Source organism: Artibeus jamaicensis, unplaced genomic scaffold, assembly GCF_021234435.1.
Source record: "Artibeus jamaicensis isolate MK-2021 breed Jamaican fruit bat unplaced genomic scaffold, CSHL_Jam_final scaffold_1964, whole genome shotgun sequence".
In the NCBI taxonomy this organism is placed as follows: domain Eukaryota; kingdom Metazoa; phylum Chordata; class Mammalia; order Chiroptera; family Phyllostomidae; genus Artibeus; species Artibeus jamaicensis.
Window position 1 is genome coordinate 6886752 of NW_026522030.1, and position 25504 is coordinate 6912255.

The 25504-nt window shown below is 57.1% G+C and overlaps 1 protein-coding gene across 4 annotated transcripts in view; it reads right to left on the reverse strand.

The window, feature by feature from the left end:
- Positions 1-25504, reverse strand: part of COL27A1 (collagen type XXVII alpha 1 chain) — a 128327-nt gene that overhangs the window by 16016 nt on the left and 86807 nt on the right. For 3 of the 4 annotated variants that reach the window (XM_053656263.1, XM_037139479.2, XM_037139477.2), the window contains exons 29-48: positions 23063-23116; positions 22396-22440; positions 22267-22311; positions 21933-21986; positions 20943-20996; positions 20023-20076; positions 18558-18611; positions 17561-17614; positions 13249-13356; positions 8538-8591; positions 8334-8441; positions 7263-7316; positions 6257-6310; positions 3065-3121; positions 2849-2902; positions 2246-2299; positions 1964-2017; positions 1482-1535; positions 1268-1375; positions 741-848 (exon numbers count right to left, since the gene is read on the reverse strand). In XM_053656263.1, the coding sequence (XP_053512238.1) occupies positions 741-848; positions 1268-1375; positions 1482-1535; positions 1964-2017; positions 2246-2299; positions 2849-2902; positions 3065-3121; positions 6257-6310; positions 7263-7316; positions 8334-8441; positions 8538-8591; positions 13249-13356; positions 17561-17614; positions 18558-18611; positions 20023-20076; positions 20943-20996; positions 21933-21986; positions 22267-22311; positions 22396-22440; positions 23063-23116 (1281 nt within the window). The remainder of the gene's footprint in view (positions 1-740; positions 849-1267; positions 1376-1481; positions 1536-1963; positions 2018-2245; positions 2300-2848; positions 2903-3064; positions 3122-6256; positions 6311-7262; positions 7317-8333; positions 8442-8537; positions 8592-13248; positions 13357-17560; positions 17615-18557; positions 18612-20022; positions 20077-20942; positions 20997-21932; positions 21987-22266; positions 22312-22395; positions 22441-23062; positions 23117-25504) is intronic. The other variant, XM_037139478.2, reaches the window with a different exon arrangement.

Below are 25504 nucleotides of genomic sequence, written 5' to 3' on the forward strand. Positions count from 1 at the left end.
AGATCTCAGAAGCCTGGGGCTCCACCATAGGCCTAAGAGTTCCAGCCTCCCCAGGAGGAAGTGGAGTCTCGTCCCTTCCTCTGGCATTCAAGGCCTCACCTGCCCTCTGCTCCGCACGCTGCCTCTCTCCGTCATTTCTCCCCCACGGAACTCAAAGTTCCCACCTCCCAACCTCTGTTCCTGCTGCTCCTCCTGCTAGGAAACCACCGCCCCTTTCCTCATTTCAATCCTCTCGGGGCCAAGGCTGCCTCTTCTCGCTGCTCGCTGTCTTCCCGAGGGCTGCTCTAAGCTCTCTAAACTTTGAGCTCAGAAATGGCAACAGCCATGTCTGATTCATGCACCTCATTCTTCCTTCAGTATCTAGCCCTGGGCTCATAGTGACTCAGGTGTCTCCCCCACCAAATTGCTCACTGAAGCTTTCTAAAAAGGTGCCTTGGAGGAGGGTCCCCGTAGCAAGCAACGGCTGTTGTTCCACAAAGATCCGTAAGAGGGCGCCCAGGGATAACTCAAAAACCAGTTGAGGGGCCAGGGCCTGGGCAGGGGGCAGTTTTATAGCTACATGAACAAACTATCCTTCAAGTTCGGTTCAAGTTAGGACAGCAGCCCCTGAGAAAGGTCAGCAACGTGGACTCTATTTTCACACAGGCCCTGGGACATGGATGCCCATGTCAACATTATAGTCAATGTCATTACAGTTGGTACCAAGGCAGAAAGGGTGAAGGGTGGATAACGTGTCTGACCTTGAATCCTGGGGGTCCCTGTGCTCCGGGCAAGCCAGCCACACCTGGATTTCCTCTCTTCCCAGCAGGGCCCATGGGGCCAGGGGCCCCATCATCTCCTTGTTCCCCCTGTAAAGAAGGAAGGCAAGGAAGATCTCTCATGTTTCAGTAGATGTAACCAAGGAGGCCAGATGGTTCAAAGCCTGGGTGGATTCTGGGTGGGGCTGGAGGCAAGGAGCTCAAACTCCAGGGTGGAGGTCACCCTGGACCAGCAGGTGTGTGGCCAAGGCTGGACCAGTGGGGTAGAGGGGCTGAGGGCTTCCGAGTAGGAAAGGGGAGGGGATCTTTAAAACCAGAAGCTCATCCGCTGGGCAGGGGATGACCTTCCGGGTGCCAGCATGGAGGAGAGACAGCGAGAAGGGCCACACCCCAGGTCCCAAGCAATGAGGCGATTGCCCACACAGGGAACTTCTGACTCATCCAAGTTTCCAAATCCCCCCACCCCCAGCACACCTTGTCTCAAATGGAGATGCCCAAGCCCTGCTCACCTGCTGCCCTGGTTGACCGTCCCTGCCAGGAAGCCCATCTGGTCCAGCAACACCTTCGGGGCCCTGTCTCCCCACCACGCCCCGGGGCCCTGGCAGGCCCTGCAGACCCTGTGGGTACACAAGGAGCTGGTGAGGGCTTCTGGGGAGGGCAGGGAGATGGGTAGGGAGGGGCAGGGAGGTGGGTGGGAGAGGCGCACAGCTGTGGGTCACTCACCTGGATCCCCCTCCGTCCAGGGGCCCCAGCCTTGCCTTGCTTTCCCTTTGGTCCCTGAAAAACCAAGGGGCAGGTGAGGGAGGCTGTGTGGGGAGGTGCAGAGCCCAGGAGCTCTAAAAGCAGGGCGGTGAGAGGACCACGGGCCCCTGTGTGGCTGAGCCCTCCGCCTCTAGGACCTCGGCCTCTGAATCTGCAAAGGGGTCCAAGTGCCTGACCTGGAAGCCCCGGGGCAGGGCTGGCCTTGGAACCTGCCGGTGTTGGCAGTGGCCCTGCTCTGGGCTGGTCTCTCACTGGTCCCCTGCTGCAGAGGCTCTGGCCATTGGCTTGAGCCCAGCACTGTCCAGTCCATTTGATCGATCCTACCTGTGGCCCCCTCCCTTTCCTCAGCCCTGCTAGCCCTGCCTCCCCCGTGCTGTGTGCCTGGGCCAGTATTTCCCCTTCCCAGGGTCCCCGCCGCCCCTGCGGACACCCAGCCCTCTTACCTCTTCCCCTTTTGATCCTTTGGGGCCCGGCCGCCCCCGGGGTCCCGGATGCCCCTGCAAACCAAGGTGAGATGACGCAAGGCAGCCCCAGGGTTCTTTCCCGGGGAGGGTGGCCAGTCTCCGCCTGGAGGGGGAGGGGTGGGGAGGGGTTTGGGGGTGCAGGCTCTGGGGGTGCCCCCAGGAGGGTCCCTTTAACCTTTAAAAGGCCCATTCTTTAATTTCCCCCGTGGTGGCTCCACCCCCCGCAGGGCAGGAGGGGGCAGGACTAGAAGCACCACTCACAGGCAGGCCCTGCTGGCCCGGGTTTCCACAGAGGCCTTGTACGCCCTCCTGTCCCTGGAAGCCAAGGAGAGACAGGTGAGGGGTCATTCTTGGAGGGGGCAACTCTCAGCCTGGAGGAGCCCCAGGAAGCCCTTGCTGTTCTTAGCCATGTGTCACTATCCCCCTGAGCCCAACCCAGCTCCCTCATCTGGATGGAGGGGAGGTAAAGGGCCTGCTGGGGGCCCGGTGCTCATTCCGTGGCTTGTCTCCTGCCTCTGTCCACTGCTTCTGCCGGGAGGGCCGTTCCTGGCTACAGATGGGGAGACAGAGGCCCTCTGAAGTGAGCGGCCTCTGCCCCCCACCTCCCTCTCCTCTTCACCTCCTCCTCTCCCTCCCTCCGAAAAGGTCTCAGATCGGACCCTTCCCCTTTCAGCACAAATTACACTCTGAGCCCCCTTTCAGGGGCTGTGCTTCAAGCCTGGGCAGGAGTGGTGGCAGGGAGAACTCGAGTCCTGGCGAAGGCTGCTCTGATCCTGGGTAGCACGTGGCAGGGCCTTAGGGCTGAGCAATGCCCTCTTACAATTCCCCCCTCCGCTGCCAGCAGAGAGGAGCTCTGATACTTACAGGGTATCCGGGGTCCCCTGGTTCCCCACGGTCTCCTCGATCCCCAACGGGGCCCTGAATGTCAAGGACAACAGCAAATATAGGCCAGCCGCCAGGTGCAGGGATGCCTGACCTGGGCCTCACTGGCCACACCTTCTGTGGAGGTCCAAGCAGCTTCACCCTTGCTCAGCTCACCCCCGCCCCCGGGTCCAGGGGATGGAAACTGGGGGGTCTTACCGGGTCTCCGGGTGGTCCTGGGGGGCCCTCGGCCTTGCCATCCTCACCCTGCTCACCCTGTGGACACAGAAACAGCTCTAGGACAAATTATTTCTTCTTGGTGAATGTGTGAATTCCAGCCACTCCACACTGAGGCCGGAAGAGCCTCCATCAAAGATGGAGTCCAGCCTACTTAGGGTTACAGATGAGGAGACTGAGGCCAGAGAGGGAAGGGGCAGACATGGGGTCAAAGCCAGCTCTGAGCAAGGAACCGGGATTACGCACACGAAACGGTGCTCGTGACCCTCCCCTCCCCGGAGCACCCCAAACCAACGCCCTCCAGCTGTGAGCTCCCTCTGAGCTGGGGCTGCGGTCACCCCCTGCTTTGTACAGGGCCTTGGAGCTCTGTATCCATGCTGAATGGGACTTCATGAAATGATGCAGAAGTCCCTGCATGGCGCTCAGCAGGGGGCGACACTAATTCCAACCGCTGGCAGGCATACGACACGCGCACTCCCTGAGTCCTCCCAACAGCCTGAGCGGGCCGAGAACCAGCTTTAGGACGAACCTCCCGCCCTTGACGGGGGCCCCCAGAGGAGGCTCTGGGCTGCCCCAGGTTGCACTCAGCAGAGGACCAAGTTGGGGATTTTGTCCATATGACAGTTTCAGGCAAAATGGGACTGTCATGCCTGGTGTTGCTGCTGAGGGTCCAGGGAGGAGGGGCTTGCTCAGCTATCGGCAAGCTACCACCCACACCTCAGGTGGCTGTGAGGACGGCTGCTGCTGCGCCTGATGACAACAGGGATGACGTGTGGCTCAGATACAATCGGGGTTAGCGTGGGGGTCCTTGGGCCACGGCGGACCACCCTGGGCCACCTGCAGGACAGGTGGCTGGACGCCAGGTGCGAGCTACATGAGGTTCAGTGGAAGAACCTTAGGGCTCAGAACATTCCAGCCCCAGATGACACTGGTGTCATCTCCCATGGGGTACATTTTGGGCAGGGGGCTCAAGTCACGGCACTTCTGCACAACCTTGTGGTTAGCAGCAATTTGAAGGGGAGACTTGAGAGGCAGAGGAGAGGGGAGGGGCAGCCCCTGCTGCCTGGGGCTGGAGCCTGTCCCAGGCCTAGAAGCAGTTGTACCCAGGGGATTGGCTCAGGGGGTGGGGCTTCCCTCCCCACCGACCCCGCCCCCCACTCTCTATGGCTCTTCGTCCTAGGGCTCAGTCCGCTGTGGAGGGAGGCAGCTGGACTGGGGGCTGCGAGGACGGGCCGTGATCCCATAGTGTTCTGTGTGCCAGGCAATTCTTGAGGCATGCCTCATACATTGTTTCATAGAATCCATACAGCACCTGCATGCTGCTGGGACTATGGCCCCATTTTACAGATGGTGAAACTGAGGCCCAGAACAGGAAGGGTCTTAGCCGAGGCCACACAGAAGTCAAGGGTGGTCTGGGCCAAAAGGCAGCTGTAAAGATCTCTCCATCTCCCCCCACACTGCGGCTCTGGTTTGGGAATGCATTCTCAGCACCAGAGAGCTGGTAGAGCCCCTGCTGCCCTTCCCTGGTTCCTGGAGTCTCGTCCCATCTCCTAGGCCCTCTGGCTGCTGCCTGTGTCCCTCAGGGAATTTTCAGGCTAAACCGCATGTTGGCCCCTTGAAGTATGTGTGTCCGGCGAGCAAAGCCGACGGTCTGAACCCTGGCCCTGCCCGCCTGCCACGGACCCTGTGCTGGTCCCAGAGCACCGTGGAGACTGAGTTTCTCCGCCACTCACATGGAACACGGATACCTTCCTGTAGGGGGCACGGCAAGGGCCAGGGAGAAATCTTGGGGAGAAGGCTCGCACGTGGCCTACGTGCTTCGGAGTGAGGGGGTCTCCCCAGGAACTGGCCCTCTCTTCCCTCCCAGCTCGTGGTTGACGGTTCATGCCTGTTACCATTTTTATTTCTGAGCTCTTCAGGGCATCGCGCCGCAGCCCCTACACTAAATAAATCATTATAAATCCATAAATACCTGCTGCACAGATGGACGCACAGCCAAACTAATAACACCATGTAAGTCAGCAAAGGCCTCTGGCTGACGCGTGGGCGATGCACCGCTTAGCGCTGGCCAGGTGCCCGCCCACTCAGCAGATGAGGCAACCAAGGCTCTGGGGGTGCAGGGGCCCCACCCAAGGCCCCAGCAAGCTTACGGCAGAGTTGGGGTTTGGGTTCCACTCTCAGCAACCACGGACACTCCTTCTGGGGCTGTAGATGGCCCACAGCTGAGGGACCCCCTTTTTTTAGGGTCTGCGTTAACCCCTCCTGAACCAGCCTTGGCAGACTGTGAGGGCCGAGAGGCACTGCCTGAGGCTTCCCGTGTGATGTCAGAGTCTGTGGCTCGCTCTGAGGGCAGATCTGTTCTCCGCCAAGCAGGAGGAATGGGCCAGCTGGACAGCAAGCCAGGCCAGGGTGATTCACCCACAGCGGGATACAGTTAGTGGGGAGCTGACTCGGCAAAAGAAAGGAGGGCTAAGGAGGCAGCGGGTCAAGAAGACAGTGGCCGCCGCCTGCTAGGAGACCTGCCAGATGAGCCATCGGGAGAGCGGAGAGGAAATGAAGGAACAACTTGGAGCCATTAACGTAGGACTCAGAAATGGGTCCCCGGGCCAGCTCGGCGTGGCCTTGGGATGTGACCCAGGCCCGGTGCCTTGGATCTCTGGCCCTTCTCGTCCCCACCTGCGCAGTGGGGCAGGACACCACGCTCAGCAAGGGTCCTTCTAGCAGCATCTGGAGCCAAGTGGCTGGAAGTGCACAGGCCTCCCCCTGCCTCGTCCACTCCTTCCTCGCCCTGTGATGCTGGTGTTCCCCACACTGCTTCCTAAGCCCTCTCCTGATCTCATTGACCATCAAAGCTTCAGTTCCCATGTTCATGTAGCTGATGGAATTGCGTAGTTTCAGTCATTACGTAACTGAAGCCTATTTCCCTTGGTGGACGGAAAGCCCCAGGAGGGCAGGAGCTGTGGCTGTTCCTGTTCTGGTGCCGGGCACAGACGCTATACCCAATGTGTCAGTGGCGAACGCGGTCGAACGCTTCCTGCCTTCTGGCCGCCTGTGCTGTGAGCAGGCGTGAGCCCGCCTTGACCTTCCTGGGCTGTCTCGGCCACAGTGCCCCAGGGGCTTGCTCCTGCTGGCCGGACACCAGGCGGCAGCTGCTTCCCAAGACCCAACACCCACCTTTTCGCCCTTTGGTCCGGGAGGCCCCAGGGGTCCCACGACGCCTTTGTGTCCCTGCAGGAAACAAGAAGGCAAGGCAGGAGGTGAGAGCACGGAGGTGTGAGGACTTGGGAGGGACACGTGATGAGGGACGGGAACTCTGAGACAGAGACACTGGGCTGTTCGTCTTTGTCCTGGCTCGGCCCTGACGTGCTGTGCGACTTCGAGCCGGCACTGTTCCTCTCTGGGCCGTGGTTCCAAGACACGCTGCGTGGGTGCCAGATACACCTCTAGGGTTGGTCTGGCTGAGTGGTTGAGGACTCTGCCCGCCCTGCCCCGGGGCTGACCTGGGACAAGATCTTGGGAGAGCCGGCTGTGTTGTCTGGGGCAGGGGCAGAATGATCGCCCCAGCGGACCTTCCCAGGCTGGGGCCAAAACTGCACACACAGATCCCTCTGTGGGCCCCCAGCACCCCAGTTTCGATCTCCTTTGCCCTCTCTCTTCCGTCTTGCTGTCCCTCTCTTCACCTCCCTGCCGGATCTCTTTCAGACACTGGGCCCCACTACTAAACAAGCTGTCAGGCCTTGCACACACCTTCTTTAGCCCCCCCGAAACTCCGTTTCCCTATCTGAGCAAGCCCTATGCCTTTCCACAGCCTGGCCCCCCAGATATGGAACATGGGTTTGGCTCAGCCTCCGCTAAGGGTGCCAACTTGGATGCAAAGCTGGGCCAAGGCTCTCTCTCCACACGAGCGTAGTCGTGCAGCTCAGAGATGAGGTAGGTGGGGCACCCACCATCAGGAGGACTCGGAGAGGGCACGAGGGGGGAGGATCTCTGTGTCCACACCACCCCACCTGGCCGCCTACAGCCCTTGACCCCCACCCTGGTCTATGGGTCCAGATGCTCCCTGGAGACCATGAATCTCCAACGGCCCAAGGGCTGGCCCCTGGGTGGAAGGAGGAGGGGGCAGAGGATCCGGGCTCGCAGGACCGAGTTCCAGAGTGAGGGGGAGGTGAGGTTTCCTTACATCGTAGCCAGCCAGTCCTGGTTCTCCTTGGGGCCCCATCCGTCCGGGAGCACCCTGCGAGAGGAGGAGACACGCGTTGGTAGGGAGTGTGGCCCTCACAGCAGGGACTCAGGCTTGGTGTGACCCCCGGGCTCCAGCGCAGTTCCGCCCAGTGCCTGGCACGTCTGTTTTGCCCAGAACCCAGGCAGCAGAGGTCATGGTGAAGAGCAAGTGGCCTTGTCCCCTCCGTCCTGGAGCTCCCCTGCTCCCCCCAGCCCTTCCTTCTCCCAGACCCAGTGGCTCCTGAGAGCAGGTGGCTCAGTTTTCCCTGATTTTGTGAGCAAGATGGTAACAAAAAATAAATTATACGAACTTACAGTTCAATTCTACAAAATGCAAAGACAACAAATACTCAAAACTCACTGCTTGCTAATTATTTTACATTTGCTGTGTGTTACCCACGTCCAGGAGGTTTCACGCCTGTTGCATCCGTGTGGTGGGAGCATTAACAGAACACTCCCCCGCGTCTCCCCGCAACCTCGCATGCAGTGACGTCGGGTTGGTAGCTTGAAATCAGACCTGGCGGCAGCGTTTTCACCATGGAAACAGGCAAGTGCCACCAGCACGTCTGAGATGCTGTGCCCCCTCGTCTGCCCCTTCCTCGCCCCTCCTAGGGTCTCCTCCCCCAGCAGCTGTCACACCCGCAGGCCAGCCGTGGCCTGGACACCATCAGGGTCACCCAGCAAGCCGCACCAGCTTAACCCTGATCCCCGTGAATCTATTTCCAGTTCAGTAAAAACACGCCCAAGGGTCTGGTTTAGTTAAGAGCGAGATTAGGCAGGGCTTGTTAATCTGGGTCTTCAGGAGACCCACAGACCCTGTCAAACGGCGAAAAACACTCGGCACTGTGAGAACTTTTCCAGAAGAAGGGCTGAAACTTCTGCAGGCTGCCGAAGAAACCCGTGGTTCAAAGGTATCTGGCTGACACTGGGGCGGGGGACACCTCCCTTTCTGCCCTCAGCCCCTCTGCTCCATGACCGACACCACCCCGTTGCACCCCACCCTGCCCTGCCGCACCCCGAGAGTTCTTACCGTTGGTCCCAGGCTGCCCCGGGACCCTTTAGGGCCTGGGGTGCCAGGGGGTCCGGGGTCTCCAGGGGCTCCCATCTCGCCCAGCTGTCCTTGGTAGCCCTTGGCACCCTGCGGCGGGAGGAGAGACAGGCTGCCACCTGTCCTCTGGGGGGAGGTGGGGGAGTGGGAGGGGGACACGGGTGGATCACGGCAGGAGGGATTGACCTTGGCTCCGGTCCGGCCCTTCTCGCCGTGTTTCCCTGGCTTTCCTTCAGGACCCTGCAAGAAAGACAGAGAAAGATGGGAAATGATGGACAATTGACACAGGTCTGTGCAGCGTCACCACACTAGCTCTGGAGGCCGAATGCCTGGGTTCACAGCTACTTCTGCACTCAACATCCACATGACCCTGAGCATGGCCTCACCTCCTGTGACCGGCGTATTCATCTGTGAAGTAGTGGCATTTGCCCCACAGAGCTGAGGATTCAACCTGATGATGCAGCATCACGCTGACAAGGTGCCTGGTCCACAGTCAGTGCTGGATACGTGGCTGTTGTCATGGTTACTGTTAGGTGCCCAGGCTGGCCCAATGAGAACAGCTCTCTACCCTGCGCTCTCTCCATGTGCCACGAAGTGTTCCGTCTTCCTGGCGACCCTGAGGCCTGATTCAGACTCCCTCCCACTGACGGTGGCAGCTAAAGTGCCCACAGGAAAGATACCTGCCCAGGGCCCCTGCCGATCCACGTCAGGGCCCGGGTTCCATTGCAGATCTGAGCCCCTGTCTCAGGGTGCCCACTGGTGATACCAGGGAGGCAGGAGTGGTATTCTAGGTCCTCCCTCATCTCTGAGATCCTGGGTGTCACTTCTGAAAAGCCCTGAGGTTGCACCCCACTAACAGGGTCCCTCTCTGTCAGGACCCAGGGCTGAAGAGGCTTCTCACTGTAGGGCTTCATCCCAGGAAGATCAGCCGCCCTCCCTCACTCTCCCACTGGGCGCTCAGGAGACTCCCTCTAACAGGCCATGCTGCCCCTCCCCCCAAGGCCTCCCCAAATGCAGCTCTCCCCTGCCCTGCCTTCAAGAGGGGGCCAATTTGGCTTTGTCTCCATAGTTATCAAGGAAACTCAGTTTAGTGGGGGTTGAGTGAGTAAGTGTAGTGTGCATGTGAGAGAGATAAGAAAGCAGGGGAGGGAAAAGAAAGTCCCCGTCCTGGACCACACTGGGTTGGCATGTAGGGGATAAGGCAGGCAGCATTTGTGGCTTGGAAAGGACATCCCACCTGTCCCCAGAGAAAAGTCCCTTGAAGGTTCAAACTTTTGATTTGATTCCTTTGGTTGCATTAACAGAGGCATATGCTATGGGATGAGGGAGGTGATGGTCCCATCTTGGAACAGGGGTTGCACTCGAAGAGGAGACGCTGACTAATGGTGATGGAGACGGGTAGGAAGAGGGGATCCTAGAGCAACAAGGAAACCCCTGGGCTAAGCCTGAGGAACTTGGTTCTGGTCTGCAGATTTCAACAGCTGCCCTCAGGGCAGCCAGTACGTGAAATCTATGCGGTGGGGATGGGGGTGGGTGGCGGCATTCACGCAACAGAAGGGAGGAATGTGTGCTCAGAAGATGCAAAAAGGTAAAACTGTGCTGGAGAAGATGACTCTGTCCCAAAGGGAAGTGCCAGGCAGACCGTTCTGGGGCCCTGAAGTTGTGGCCCTGGAAGGACCAACCACAGACTGTGCTACATCCTGGTGCTTGAGTCCTCATGGGACCCCGGATCAGTCCCTTCCCTTCTCCCTGCCTCAGTTTCCCCCACCGTTAACATGGAGGTTTTGAGCCAGCCTTGTACTGTCCCATATGGTGCGGTGGCCCTTCGCCACAAATGGCTCCTGAGCACCTGGAATGTGCCTGCCCGTGACTGAAGAACTGAATTCTTAATCTGATGAAATTTTAATTAAGTTAAATTAAAAAATGGAGAACTAAATTATTGGAAAACATTTAAGTATGTTAGGAACAGCTTGGGATATGAATCTACATTTTCAGCCGCATATTTTATAAGATCTAAATACAGATCAAGTTTTTTCAATGAAAACTTTGCATCTGAGTTGAGAGGTGCAATAAGTGTAAACTACATCCCGGACTTCAAAGGTTTAAGTGCAAAAGATGTAAAATGCCTTAATAATTTTTATATTGATTACATGGTGAAGTGTTTGTATTTTGGATATGTTGGACTAAATAAACTGTTACAATGAATTTCATCTGTTTCTATTCACCTTTAAAAAATGTGACTACTAGAAAATTTTAAATTGTACACATGGCTTGTATTCTGTTTCTATCAGACAGCCATGGGCTTGACAGGTTCAAGGCTTCTTGCTCCTCCAGTAATAAAATAATGACGATTGCCACAGCCTCAGCCATGGCCGGGCACTGTGTCCACACCCTGCCTTGTATCTCATTCACTTCTCTCCAGAGGACTGGGAGAAAGAGACTATCTCCCATTAGAGCTGGAGGAACTGCAGCTCAATGAGGGGTAGGTGTTCTCCGCAGGTCAGCCAGCCAGGTTAGAAATGAGACACAAAAGCTCAGTTTCTAGGTACCCTTTGGCCCAGGCTGGTCCTGGCTGGGAGTTGTGAAATCAGGATACAGGGGCTGATGGAACTTGCTGGTGGGCTGAGGTGATTGCAATGGCTGACCCCTTGTCAGAAGGAGAAGTGAGTCAGTGCCAAAGTGTTTAGTACAGGACCAGGGAGACAGAGTCTCCCCCAGGACAGGGTGGGCAGCCGGCCACTTGTTCCGATGGGCCCTCAGCAGCTGGGAGCTTCCCCACAGTGTGGGAAACCCTGAGTAAGTGCTGGTGCTTCCAGTAGGGTGAGCCTGTGGGGCCAGAATGAAGACTTGCCCTGGGCCCCCATCCATTTGGATATATTTCTAGAAAGGCCCTGATGGCTCATAAAGTTCTATTTTTAAATACTCAGCTGTTTCCAGGCCACAGAGTGGGAGATATTTGTCCTACAGCCCTGTTGCAAAAGAGACTCGAATGCAGGGTTCTCATCATGTCCGTCACTCAACACACACTCAGTCTGGCCCCAGCGAACCTCCTTAAAGTTCTAGTATATGAGAATTGGGAGTGACAGCAAAATATGGACTTAACACTGCTACCACCACCACCACCACCACCACTAAAACGACCTGCATCACCATGTCAGCTGGCACCGCCACTGCCACTGCAATCACCATCACAAGCACTGCCACCATTATCACTGCCATTGTCACCATCAACACCACCATCACTAACTCCCTCATCACCACCATCACTACCATCACTACCACCATCACTACCATCACTACCACCATCATCATCACAACCACCATCACTAACTCCATCGCCACCAACCATCACTACTACTACCATCGTTATAACATTCATCACCACCATCACCACTAACTCTATCATCAACATCATCACCACCATCATCAACTCATCATCAGCACCATCACCTTCATCACTGCCACCACCACCATCACCAACTCTATCATCAGCATCATCTCCACCATCACTATTGCCACCACCATCACTAACTCCAACATCCCCACCATCACTACCATCACTAACTCCATCATCACCATCATCACTACCACTATCATTGTCACCACCACCACCATCACTACTACCGCCATCATCATAACCACCATCACCACTAACTCTATCAACAAAATCATCACCACAATCATCACCACCATCATCAACTCCATCATCAGCACCATTACCTTCATCACTGCCACCACTACCCTCACCAACTCTATCGTTAGCACCATCTCCACCATCACTATTGCCACCACCATCACTAAGTCCAACATCACCATCATTACTAACTCCATCATCACCACCATCAGGACCACCAATAACTCCATCATCACCATCACCATCACTTCTACTGCCATCATCATAACCATCACCACCATCACCATCACTACTACTGCCATCACTAACTCCATCATCAACATCATCCCCACTAAACCACAAAACCGCCATGGTAACCACTAAAATCACCTGCATCACCATGTCCACTGTTACCACCATGGCAACTGCAAGCACCATCACCAACTCTGCCACCATCATCATCACCACCACCATCATAACCATCGTCACTAGCACTGTCACTATCACCACCACCATTACCACCACTGCCACCACTCTCACCCACATAACCACCACCACCACCATCATCATCACTTCCAGCTCCTAGCTGTTTTCTTTTCCAAATTCCTAAAGACAATCTTTTATATTTCTGGTGCATTTTATAAAGTGCTTTTTTGCCCAAAGCTTCACTGACTCTTTCTTTAAATGAGAAAACCAAGGCCCAGAGAGAGGCAGTGATTTGTTGGAGGTCATACAGGCAGTGGGTGCCTGAGCTAGATCTCAGCATTTGGACGTCGGATCCAGTGCTGTCTCTGCCACGTTTTTGCCCATTCCACAGCCATGACACGCAAAAGCTCACTGAAAAAGAGCCCCTGGAGTGTCAGGACTCAAAGCGATCTCAACACACACTCCTTCCAAACTCTTCATTATACCAGCGGCGGGAGCTGAAGAGGTGAAGGGCAAGTGAAAGGTCACACAGCAAGTTACTGATGGCAAATGGGGTCAGCAACCCTCCCGCGGAATTCACCCCGCTACATTCAGTGTGGCCAAATGTAGCGGTTGGGCAGGACATGGTCAGCAGGGCCCAGGTTTGGGTGGTGTACAGCGGCCAGCTAAGGAGAGTGATATTCCTCTGACGGTACTGGGGAGCCATGGGAAGTTTAGGCAGGACAGGAAGGGCCACAGCAAAAGACCCTTAGGTGGCTCCTGCCACCAGGCCTCCCACCCACTGCCTGGAATAGGCACGAGTGTTGCTTGCTCTCGTGCTGGAGCCCTAAGTGCTGACATGCAGCCATGTGCACTCACCCGGACGCCGGTGACACCAGGGGGGCCGGGGGGCCCATCCTCACCCGTCAGTCCCTCCTGGCCCTTCTCGCCACGCTCACCATCAGGCCCTGGGTCACCCCTGTCCCCCTGGGTGGGAAGGGCATGAGAAGAGAGAGAGAAAGAGCCATTAGTCACTAAGCACTCAGACCTCAGGGTGCATTCAGATGTCCACAGCTAACCAGCTTCTGGACTCCCTGGCGGTTCACCGAGCTGCCAAAAGGCCTGGGCTGGCACGGCCCTGCAGGCACAGGGAACATCCTGGCATGGCGATTGCTGGTGTCCATGCCTGGGGCCCAGGAGGGGGTGGCTCAGGCAAGGGAGGACCCTGACCACACCCACCTCACAAAGTTCACAGGAAGGGGCCAGGTTCAGGAGACCAGGGTTGCTCTTTCCCATGTAGATACCCAGGGAAGACAAGAATCATAATACTCTGAAATAATGTTTTATTTTTATTTTTATCTATTTTTAGAGAGACAGGAAGGGAGAGAGAGCAACATCAATGTGTGGTTGCCTCTCATACACTCCCTTACTGGGGACCTGGCCCACAACCCAGGCATATGCCCTGACTGGGAACTGAACCAGTGACCTTTTGGTTCGCAGGCTAGCACTTAATCCACTGAGCCACACCAGCCAGGGCTAAATTTTTATAAAGAAAAAAAATTCTTCTAACTCTGCTTCTTCAAACTTTTTTCATTTTTCTGAGTTGCATTTTCAACCTTTGCTGACATGCAAACAGTTTACAACATTAATAAGAGGTCATGGTTTTGATTGCTACGTACCAGTCTCGGCAGCAAAGTAACGGTTCCAAGGTTACACAGCCAGTTAGCAATAAACTAAACTGGAAAGGCATAATCCGATCAGACTGTACAGTCCTGTAATTATTTTCGTTAATGTCTTTGTCTACTGTGAGCACGTTTTCCCACTGCCGCCTGCTCTGCATGGTTCTCATTCTCACCGGCTGCACAGCATGCCCTCTGGTGAGTGGACAAGCACCAGCACTTACAGAGCCCTGGCCGTGTCCTGGCCACGTCTGGCAGGCGAGCTGGGCCAGAGGGGGCGGGGGTTGTTGCCCTTGGCCTCATGGCAGAGCAGGTGCAGCATAGGCAGTGGCCACAGAGGGACAAGGCAGTGCCCATCAGTGGCTGCCCCCACCAGGGCTGGCAGGCCTGGTGGGACCTATGGCCATTCTGAAGATGGCCCAGCTGTGACAGTCTGAGAGGCCCTCAGGAGACAGGATGAAGTCATGGGTACGAGGACGTGGGTGGGGGAGCGGCTTCAAGAAGCAAAGTGTCTTCTGCCAGTTCTGTTTCCTGGCACTGCACTTAATGAGGGACACAGATAAACTGGTGTGCATCCAGGGGAAAGAGTGGGTTCAGAGGGTGTGAAGCCAGAGCGTGGGAACAGGATCGCTGAGAGGACCCACCACAGGCCGGCCCTGCTGGGGCCTGCGCTCTGGGTGCATGGCGCTGATATGGGGTGCATGGGGCTGGTGTGGGGTGCATGGCGCTGGTGTGGGGTGCATGGTGCTGGTGTGGGGTGCACGGTGCTGGTGTGGGGTGCACGGTGCTGGTTTGGGGGATGGCGGGGCAGCTTCTAGCTCATCCAGGGAGGACTTTCCACTGGAGAGAGGTCCCGAGATGATGCAGATTGGGGAGACTCCAAGCTGTTGCGTGGACCAGCACAGAGCAGACCTGGGCACCAGAAAGGGGCTGAGCAGGTGGCTTTCTGAGGTCCCTGCTCCCTGACATTCTTCGATTCCAAGCACGGCCTGGCATGGAGACAGTGGCCAGCCCTGATGACCTTCTCACAGATGCCCCTGGCTCCAGGATTCCCCTTCTGGCCCGTCATCCCTGGCCACCTACTGTCCTAGCTCTCAGAGGCAGGCAGCCATTTGGGCGGCTGAGCTGGTTTGCAGAGAGGGGCCCCAGGCGGGCCCTGCAGGAGCTCCGGCTCCAAGGGCCTCCCAGACTCCCACAGCCTGGGCTCTCTCTCGCACAGCTGGGGTGGGGGGGTCTTTGTGGGTTCCATGCAAAATGGGCTCTGGGGGTTCTAGAGAATCCCAGGGTGCTAGGACATCTGTTAACGCCCAGGAGAGCCTTACGAGCTGACTAGCTCAACTCTCTCAGTTTACAGACGAAGAAGCTGAGGCCCAGAGAGAGGCAGAGACTTCCCAAAGTTGCATGTAAGTCTGTGGCAGAGCATGGTGAGCACCCAGCATTCTGGTTCCTTCCAATTTCAAGGTTCTGTGCTCAGGGGACAATGCCACTCACCTCTGGGGTCACACTGCCTAAACGCAAATCTTGCTGTCACTTCTCAATAGCTGTGCAACTCTGGGCAAGTTCCCTCATTTGTAAAATAAGCACAAGAGTGTAACTATGAGGGCAGAAAGACAATACTCCACGTGACAGTTTAGCACAGCCTCTGGAGCACATGCTGACCAAGAGTCACCGCCACCATCCCCGCCACCGCAATGGGCTAGTTGTCAGCAGAGATAATCAGCATAAAATCACTCTGTAAACCATGAAGTGCTGTGCACCCCCCAGAGGTTGTTTTCGCCATGAAGGTGATTCAATAAACCCCATGGAGAAAACAGGTTCTCTCCTGGGAGCCCCATGAGGACCAGGGAAGACCCTGCATGACTCCTCTGGCCCAGGGCCTGGGGGAGAACTGGCTTTGGGGGGAGGGACAGAGGAAGCAGCCAAAGATGGGGGGCTGTGACCAGTGAGCAGGAAAGACCATGAGAGGCACGAGGTCTGAAGACCCCTCCCATCCCACCACAGCCAGGGTTCTAAGGAGAATCAGGCAGCTGCCCGGAAGGGGAGCAGGCTGCAGCCCTGCGGCTGTTTTCTCATCTGCAGAGTGGGGATCGCCATGTATCTAGCTCACGGGGTGGCTGGGAGGATTAAATGCGTTAATTCATGTAAAGCTCTTAAGGCAGGTGGTGCAAACCCACAGTGAGTACACAGAGCATTTTAGCCACAATGTTCTTCAACATCGCCAGACAGTGAGCAGGCAGTTGGGAAAGGGTGTGGAGGGGCTGCGGGGATCCCAGGTTACACCCTAGGATGCAGCAGGGTGCAGAGGGAGAGAGGCAGGCAGGGGGCGCTCTTGCCCCTGCAAGAAAAATGTAGGGCAGATGGGAACCAGCCAGCGGCTGTCATGGAGGTGTCCCGGGGGGAAAAGAGCAACATAGGGGACAGGGCAGTGGGGGTGGGGGTCTCGGGATGGGAGGGCGATTCAGGTCCAGAGAAGAGAGGTGCTTATCTGAGGTCATATGGAGAGTAAATGGATGACACAGGGAATCCTGGGACATGGCACTTGGGACCCTGGGCTGGGGAGCTGACTCACACAGTGTCACAAGTCAGCTCTGGGGCAAGGCCATGCTGGGCCAGAGTCGGACGCCAGGGCTGGGCCTGAGCTGGAGGCAGGGCTGGAATCAGAGAGCAGTGCCCGCCTGCCCGGGGTTTGGGGGAGCTCCAATACCGCCTTAAGGTTCTAGCATCTATGGTTGACAGATGGATCTATGGGACGCAGCCAGTCTGAGTTTGGCCCACGGGCTCTGATGCCAGTGAGCCCCGGCTTTGGAGTTTGGATCCTACAGACACTGAATGGATAACGCCACTACCTCCCACTGAGCCTCTTCACCTTTAGAACGGGAACATGGTGAACAGAGCGAGCCAAGGCTTGGGTTTTGGCTGTGCTAATTATTAGCTGTGTGTCCTTGGGCAAGTTGCCTAGCCCTGAGTCTCAGTTTACCCGAAGACAGAACTTATCCCTGCAGTCAGTATGGATCAAGATGATCCATTTCAAGGACTTAGCATAGTACCTTGTATGTGTGTGACCAGTCCTCCGGAAGTAGTGGGTTACGGCCATGGGTGGTAATGACTACTATTGCCCTGATCATTTAGGATGTTTGGAAGATAACCAACATCAAAGCTGCTGGCTCTAGGCCTGGCATGGGGCGGGCGTTCAGGTACCCAGCTTGGCTAAGGGAAGCTGCAGTTTTGAGCAGAAGGGAAGTGGGGAGGGGTGGAGAGTGGGCTGGGGATGACCCTCAAAACTGCCTGAGCAGGGTGGGCACAGTAGGCGGGGTGGGGGGCAGGTGTTGGGGGGTTCACCCCCCACCTACTCTCATTGGGAACTAGCTGGAGTTCTGCTCTCAGAGCTTTATGGGAACCAAACGTTTCTGGGAGAAAACTTGGGTATTGGATGGGAGGGCAGTGGAGGGGCAGGTAGGGGCAGTTCCGGAACATCCCCTCCGTCCCAGACCCCACACCAAAAGGACACTTACCTTCAGCCCGTCGGGCCCTGAAGGGCCACCGTCACCCTCGAGGCCTGGCTCTCCCTGGAAAGAGAGAAGAGACGAGGAGGCATTATTGGGGCGGGGGCCCCGTGTGCTTTTACTTCCTCCCCTCCTTGAGGCAAGACCCCAGTCCCCGACCTCTAGTTAGCAGGCCCAGCACCCAGTGGGTGGCTCGGCCGTGAATGGGCAGGAGGCTAAGGCCCCCACTCAGCGCCCAGAAAGAAGAGGCAGGCCCCCAAGCACAGCCCGCAGTCTGCAGGGTAGGCCGGGCAGGGGCCGCCTGTGGACTCGAGTTAGAAATTGCTGGTCACAGAGCCGCCCAGATGGTTAGTTAGCCTGGGAAGCAGCGCAGCCTAGTGGGGGAGAAAGGCTTTGACGTCAGGCAGACCTCAACGCTCCCTCTGGGCTTCCCAATCTCAGGCGGTTTGACCACAAGCAAACTATTCAGCCCCATAGGCGTCTGTGTTCTCATCTGAAAGTGGGGCTGATGCCACTTCCTTTAAGGGTTCCTCCAGGGCACAGTATAAGCCCCCACAAATGGTGGCCGCTGGTGACGCTGCCCCTGGAATCGGAGTGAGCCATCTAGGGCTCCTTGGTGGGATCCCCTTTCTCAGATGAGGAAAGTGAGGCCAGCCCTCTGACTTTCCTGCCAGCAAGTTTGGGAATGAAACCCAGACCCTGGATTGATCCAAGAGAAACCGATTTCTTGGTTGCAGGCCTTCTCAGAGCCTTGAAAATGCTACTGCTAATGTGCCAGAGGGAGCTCTGAGCAGCTGGCGAGTCCCAAACATTCGGACCGCAGAATGCTGCTCTTTGAAGAGCGCCTCGGCACTGTGGGAACGCTGACCCGCCAAGGGAGGCTGAGATTCCCAGTCTCCTTCTCCGAGTGAGGAAACAGGCTCAGGGCCATTGAGTAAGGCCCTCCCCTACCCAAACACCCCTGGGCGGGGAGCTTCCCAGGGGAAAGACATTTGCTTCGACTTACCCGCTGCCCAATGAGGCCCTGCTCCCCGGGGGGGCCAAGAGGCCCAAGGTCACCCTAAGAGAAACCAAATACAAATCCATGGGGGTGTGTAGGACCAGCCCCAGCCCTCACAAGCTCTGACTGGCAGCAGTTGGGGGGTGGGGGAGGCAGCCCTCTCTTCCCAAGAACCAAAGAGAAATTATAAAACACCAACCAGGCCCCCTGCTGCAGTCAGCCTGGGGCACCACCACCATCATCATCACACTTACATAACGCTGTCCTAAGTGCAATGGAGCCTTTAACAGTGCCAGGGTTAGGGGCGCAGTCGAGACTCTGCACATAACTAGAGCCACCCCACACCTCAGATTCTCCACGTCGGACCTGACCTTCGAACACCACAGGTTTGAACTGCACCAGCCAGTTGAAAAAATCCTTGTGTAAGTGAACACATGGTCCCAACCTGTGCTGGTCAAGGGTCACTGCACATTTTTATTTCACACATTTAATCTTCCTAACCACTCCATTGGGAAAGGCGTCTTTTTTTTTTAAAAAATAAATGAAGACACAGAAGGGCCAAGGGGTTGAGTAACCCGCCCAAGTTTGTGGCTAGTAAGTAACAGGTTCAGGATCCAAACACAGGTAGGCTGGCTCCAGAGTCAGGTGCAGCGATGGCCACTCTGGCTGGCCACCTCCTTTCCTCTCCCTGAGTGCCTTGAAGAGAGACCCAACCAGGAAGAGGCTCCCGTTAAGCCAGAATCAGTGTCACCCCTCCCCAGGAGACCCCAATCTTTCTGCTGCAGAGATTTCCGAGCTGCACTGCCTCCCTGCTGGTGTCCAGGGCACAGGGGGAAGCAGAGCTCTGAGCCCGCAGCCCTGCCCCGACCCAATGGCTCCCCTTCTGTCAGTTTTATCGAAGGGGTGGTTTTCAGCATTGCTTGAGCAAAGGGTTCTGGAAGCCAAACAGATAGTTGCAGGCCTGGTCCAACTCCCTCTGAATGCTGGGAGCCTCAGGCACGGATGGGAGGTCATCTTCCTCCTGTCCCACAGCCCCTCAAGGACCCCTCAGGCCACCAGCACCAGTCTGGGGCCTGCTAAGCGACCAGAGTCCTCTTCTAACAATGGAGCGGGAGGGGGCTCTCTCCGGAGCCCAGGTATCGATGGGTGCCTGTTTTCTCATCAGGTAAAGAGCGGTATTGGTGCTAAAATGCAGATGGTATCGGGAGGCGAGGAGGTAGGGCTGCCTGCCCTAGCGTGGGGGTAGGGGCAGGTGCTGAAGAAAATGCTGCTGGGCAGGTGGTGCTGGTGTGGGCTCTGGGCTGGCTGGGCCCTCAGCTATGGCCATGGCCAGGAGCCACTCCCCAGCCAGGTGCACAGAGAACCCATTATCCAGGGCACAAGAAAGGCCTGTTTCTATTTGATTGGGGGCATGTGGCTGCCAGCAGGAGGCTGGTTTCAGCAAGTCATTTCTGCTTTTATCTCTCCTCACCTTCATCCCGGCTTCCCCAGGAAGTCCTGGTTCTCCCACTGCACCAGGTGGGCCCTGCAAGAAAACATCATTGGTCCTTTCCAGACCAAGGTCTGGCCCTGGGTTGTAAGGGACGAGATAACTGAGGTAGGCTCAGAAAGGGCAAGGGATGTGCCTGAAGTCACACAGCATGAGACACACAGAGGGGTCCCGGAGCTTGGAGATGGAACCGGGGGAAAAGCGGTGATTGGCTCGGACAGCTGAGCCTTGGGTCTCCCCAGAGGCTGCTTGAGCCCTCTCCCTCCCCAAGAGTGTGGTTTACCACATTAGGAGCCCCTTGGCAAGCACGAGGAGGAAAATTTCATGATTCACATAAGGCCGGGAGAGGAAGCCAGCAACTGCTGTGTTCAGGGCTGAGTGATTCCAGCCCTTTTCTCTGCAGCTGGTCCAGGAAGACAAGGGCGGGAAGTGGTCCCGAGTTATCACCATTGGCATGGCTACCTAAACCCTGGGGCTCGATTTTCTCCTCTGGATAAGACAGGGGTGTCTGAGGCTCCTTCGAAGCTCCCTACTGCCTGGCCTTAAGAGGGCTGATTCTGCACCCAAACCTGGGCTCGGCTGAAGTCCTGGCAGGGTGAGGGTGGGAGCACTGCTGCTTTCCCTGGTGCCATAGAGGAGGCGTTGCCAACCCCCACCCCCACGAGGGTGTTGGCACCCTGCATCCCACCCGTGGCGCCTGGGACCAGGCGTCCAGCTCCTCACCCTCTGCCATCAGAGGGCATCTACCCTCTTGGCCAGGGTGCCTGTTCTTCAGTCTCTGCAGCACACAGTTCACAACCTTCACCCCAGGTCTGGGCAGAGACCCCTACAGAGGCAGTCTGGGAGGGGCTGCCACCTCCTTAGCAGCGTCACGGGACAAACACGGGTCCCTCAGCACTCACCTTGGGTCCCATCTCTCCTGGAGGCCCAATTGGTCCCTGGGGTCCCTGAGGGCCCTAGAAGACAGACAGATCCACAGACAATTGGGAAAATCCAGACTGGGCCTTCTTTGGCCTGAGGCTTGATAGTCCGGTCTGAGGTGTGGGTATGGCGAGCACCCACAACACCTGGCACCGTGCAGCCCACGCCTCCAACCCAGTGCCATGCTGAGCATCTTGGTATCTCCAGTGTACCCTCCAACCCATCTGCACACCCTTCTGTTCATCTACTTAAAACCCAGCGGGTCCTCCTCTGCTCAGAAGCCTTCCAGCTCAGACGCTCTGCTTACTCTGTTCCCTCTGCCTTCATGCTCTTCCACCTCAGATCTACTTCTGGCAACTCCCACCCCAGGCCCTGGTCTAGCTCAAGACGGCATCTGCTTGGGCCTCAAGATGTGAGAATGGAGTACGGCCTGGGGGACAGGAGCCTCCTATGCTGTCCCTGCCCCATTGGGGGCTCTTCCTCCTGAGCCCCTGGAGACCCCTGAGCCTCTGCCCTCTCCTCCCCACCCCCAGCAGCAGCACTCCACAGCCCCCTCACGGGGCTCCCCAGCGCTCGACCTGTGCCCCCTCCCCACCGCCCATGTCTGGCTCTTACCCCTCCAGCAGAGCTGGTCCCTGCAGTTCTCAGTCGGCTTGTTAGTTTATTCTCACTCTCCCTCCTTCCCTTCCCTTTTCACTGTGCTGAGCACTCTCTACACATTTTTTCCTTTCATCTCCACCACAGGATGACAATGTAGGGACCATTATTCCCATGTTACTAGCAAGAAAACTGAGGCTTCATGCTTAGACTCAACTCAGAGCCCCTGAACTCCCCAGCCAGCGCTCTTCCCACACCCGAGGCTGTCCCATCAGCCCCAGCATTGTGGCCTTCCAACTTCTCTCCTTGGGTGACCCCTGGCCCACACCAGCTGCCTGGGCAGAGATGCAAGGAGGGAGGGGAAGGGCACTCACCGGTTCTCCTGGGAGGCCCTTGGTGCCTGGCGGGCCCGAGGGACCCGGGATGCCCTGTAGGGACAAGCAAAGGTGACTTTAGTCTTTTCCACCCTGCCTGTCCCCTTGGCCTCAGTCAAGCCATCTCAGCTTATAAGGTCCTACCCCCACCCCCACCCTCTGCTGGGTGATAGATGGGGTCGCCGAGTCCCAAGGGAAGAGGCGTGCTTGGAGGGTCTTCAGTGCCGAGAGTGGCAACTAGAAACTGGAGTTTCCACGGCAGGATGGGAACTTGGCTAAGGGGCTATTATCTTCCCACACAGCCCACAGAATTTCAAGAACCAGTGCTACTTACAGGAAAGCCTCGGGTGCCCAAGTGCCCTCGCTCACCAGGTGCGCCCTGGAAGCACATTTGAGTTCATTAGAGGCACAGGCCACAAAGCAGGGAGCGGGGCGGGGGGCTGGCAGCCGTGGCCCGACATACCTGCTGCCCAGGCTGGCCCGGTCGGCCCTGCGGTCCTGGCGGGCCCTGCGGGAAGCAAAGCACTTGGCGGTGGAGAGGGTACCTGGGAGGCCCCTTGACAGAGGGGGGACCCACACTCCCATGGGAGATATAATGAACCACGGGATCCACCCTTCTCTGCAATGCGCAGGTGGGGAAACTAAGGCCCAACAACGGGAGTGGCTCGCCTTAGGTGCTCTGGGTTGAGAACCAAGGACCACATGTGCCTGAAAGGACTGGGAAGCAGCCTCGCTCTCAGGGGCCTGGAGGGGTTTAGGGTCCGGGGAACAGGGCCAGAGGCCACTTGTGGCTCCTCTTCACTCGCATGCTTCCCACTCTCTTTCTCACTCACAGGCTTTTGCTCACTCTCGCTCTTGTCTCAAAGCTCCTTCTCCCTTTCCCTGGCCCCTGTGCTTGCTGCTTAGTGGTGTGTGTGTGTGTGTGTGTGTGTGTGTGTGTGTGTGTGTGTGTGTGCCTGTAGGTGCGGGGAGGGCAGGAGTGGCTGGGTGAGCTCTCGGGAACCGCCCTACAGCCTCTCAGGGACTCCAGGCTGTCCCTAGGGGCCTGGTGCTAAGGAGAGTGCGAGCCTGTTTCCTGGATTCGTGACTCAGCATGGGAAGTGAGAGGATGGGCAGGACGTGGTTCATACCTTCAGACCCCGGGGCCCCTGCTCCCCAGCTGGTCCGTCTGGTCCTCGGGGGCCCTGGAACAGGGAAAAGGGACTAGCACAGTGGACAGCAGGGGTCTCCCTCGGGCTGGAACCAGGAGGGTGGGACTGGCCGGAGCCTTGGGCTCTTCCCTGCCGAGCCTGAGGCCCCCTCCTCTCCTTGCCTTTCCCCACTCACCCCCACCCTGAGGCAGGCCACCCTGTGCAGAGTGTCTGCTGGGACGGCTCTGCAGAGGCCTCCCATGGGTGCACTCCGCGAGAGGCCTTACCACTCCCGAATGGGGTCAGTGGTGCCTTTAAACGCTGATTAAAGAGACCACGGGTGGGTGGCCAGCCAACCCATTTCACAGACATGGAGACTGAGGTCCAGAGCCAAGAGACCAATGGCCAAGTCCCCACAGCCAGGTCTTAGACTGTGGTGTCGCATGTTTTTCCTAGAGCACACTTGTGCATAAACAGGTATGTAAACCACAGCCCTTGGGGACACTGACAGAGAAGGACCTGGAGAGGGTCTGCTGGTGGCCTCCAGCCAGCTGTCCAAGCTCATCTGGCCTAGCTCACGTGAGGAGGGGACAGGAGCAGGGCGTGGGTCCAACGGCTATTCCCTGGAGTTCTGGACTCAGGGCTGAGCCTTGTGACAAAATTCTTGGTCTTTTGAGAGCTAGAAGGTCTCCGGGGCAGGTAGAATCTCCCTTTGCCCCCACTGCACAGATGGGAACACAGAGGCCAAGGGAAGTGAACTGTCCGAGGTCTCCCTAGCATATCAGCAGCTGGCATCCCTCCCAGGGTTCCACCGCTGCCCTGAGCTTCCCCTCCACGGGGTGGGACACAGCTGGGAGAGGGCACCCTGGGAAAGGCCCCCATGGCGAACACTGCGGTGTCTGCTCTGTTGGGGGCAGAGAGGCTGCACTGGAAAGATGAAGAGGATCCCGTGAAGGAGGCTGCCCACCCAGGCTGGGAGCCTGTGGACCGGCCACGAAAGGGAGCTAGGGAAGTGCCTGGGTGCCGGGTGGGGTGGGGGGGGGATGAGGGATGAGAAAACAAAAGGAGAAATTACTTAAAAACTGAACAAGGAAGTTTTGTTGATTAATAATTGACTTGGAAAAAATGACAATGGCTCTTATCTGCTGCTTGGGGTTCTGGCCGCTTCAGCTCCACACCACAGCCTTAAATAGCGTCTCACTGACTACATCAGCTGGGGTGGGAGACCCAGAGGTGGTGGGGGCTGCAGCTGGGTGGTCTGGTAGTTCATCTGGGAGCCTTTGTTCCCAGTGTCCCCGAGCCCAGAGCCCAGTGGAGGTCCAGTGGTAGGCACAGTGGTGCTCTGGAAATGTCATGTCCCAGAGACAAGGGGTTGCTCCCTGCTCAGCCTCAGTTATCTCAGGAATGGGGATGAGAACTCTTTATAATGCCCATGGGCAGCTCAGCGCCTGGCCTATATAGTAAGTGCTCATTAAAACCTGGCTCTGCCAGAGGAGGCTGCAGGCTCCCGAGGGTCAGGGACACAGGAATGGCTCGGTGAATCTGGATGCAGCCCCTTCCCCAGGACAGGCAGCTTATATCATGATGCATAGAACTGGCTAAGAGTCTTCACAGGTCCGAAATGAGGTTTAATTACAGGGTATGGGGGTGCAAGTTCTGGTTTTGATGCCAGCTTGCTGTGTGACCCCAGGAAAGCCCCTTCCCCTCTCTGGGCCTCAGTTTCAGGTAGACACTATCAGACCATGTGTTAGACTGAACCCCCGGTTCATTGACAGGGACCCAGTGGAGATGGAGCCAGACTGGGGTGGGACATCGTGGGTGGGACATCTGGGAGCCAGAACAGAGGGTAAGCAGAAGGGTGGGCACCTGGGCCTTTCCGAGAGATGTGCTCTGGCCTCTGGCCTGTCTCTCGCTGAGGCATAAGCCTCCCCAGAAAGGAAGAGCTCTGGGAGTGGAGCAGAGGCCCAGAGGGTCGGTCAAGGGCTTGGCCTCAATCACACAGCACCCTATTTGTCCCAGGAATCAAGGCCTTTCTGAAGAAGTAATAACCATGACAAGGGCAGTAGCAGCAACAATAGTGAAAGCTACTGTCCTCATTTACGCATAAGAAAACAGCCTATGGTCACACCACTAGTAGGTAGAGGAGCCAGAATTTTAACCAAGTCAGCTAGCCAGATGCGCGTGGTTCCCCACCACCATCTGTCACTGTTCATCAGTGTGAGAGTGAACCCCATCACAGCAGGGTTCAGGTGAGGGCCTAGGAGAGTCTGCCGGGAAGGCTCTGCGCTGGGGCGGGTGTTAGAGAAGACAAGGTCTGAGACCCCTGTTACCCAGGGCACTCTGCTATCTCCTGGGCACACCAGAGGGCTCCGGAAGCTCAGGCAGGCTCAGGAGAAAGAGCACCAACCTTCCTGTCCACTGGGAGAAGGAGGCAACAGGCCC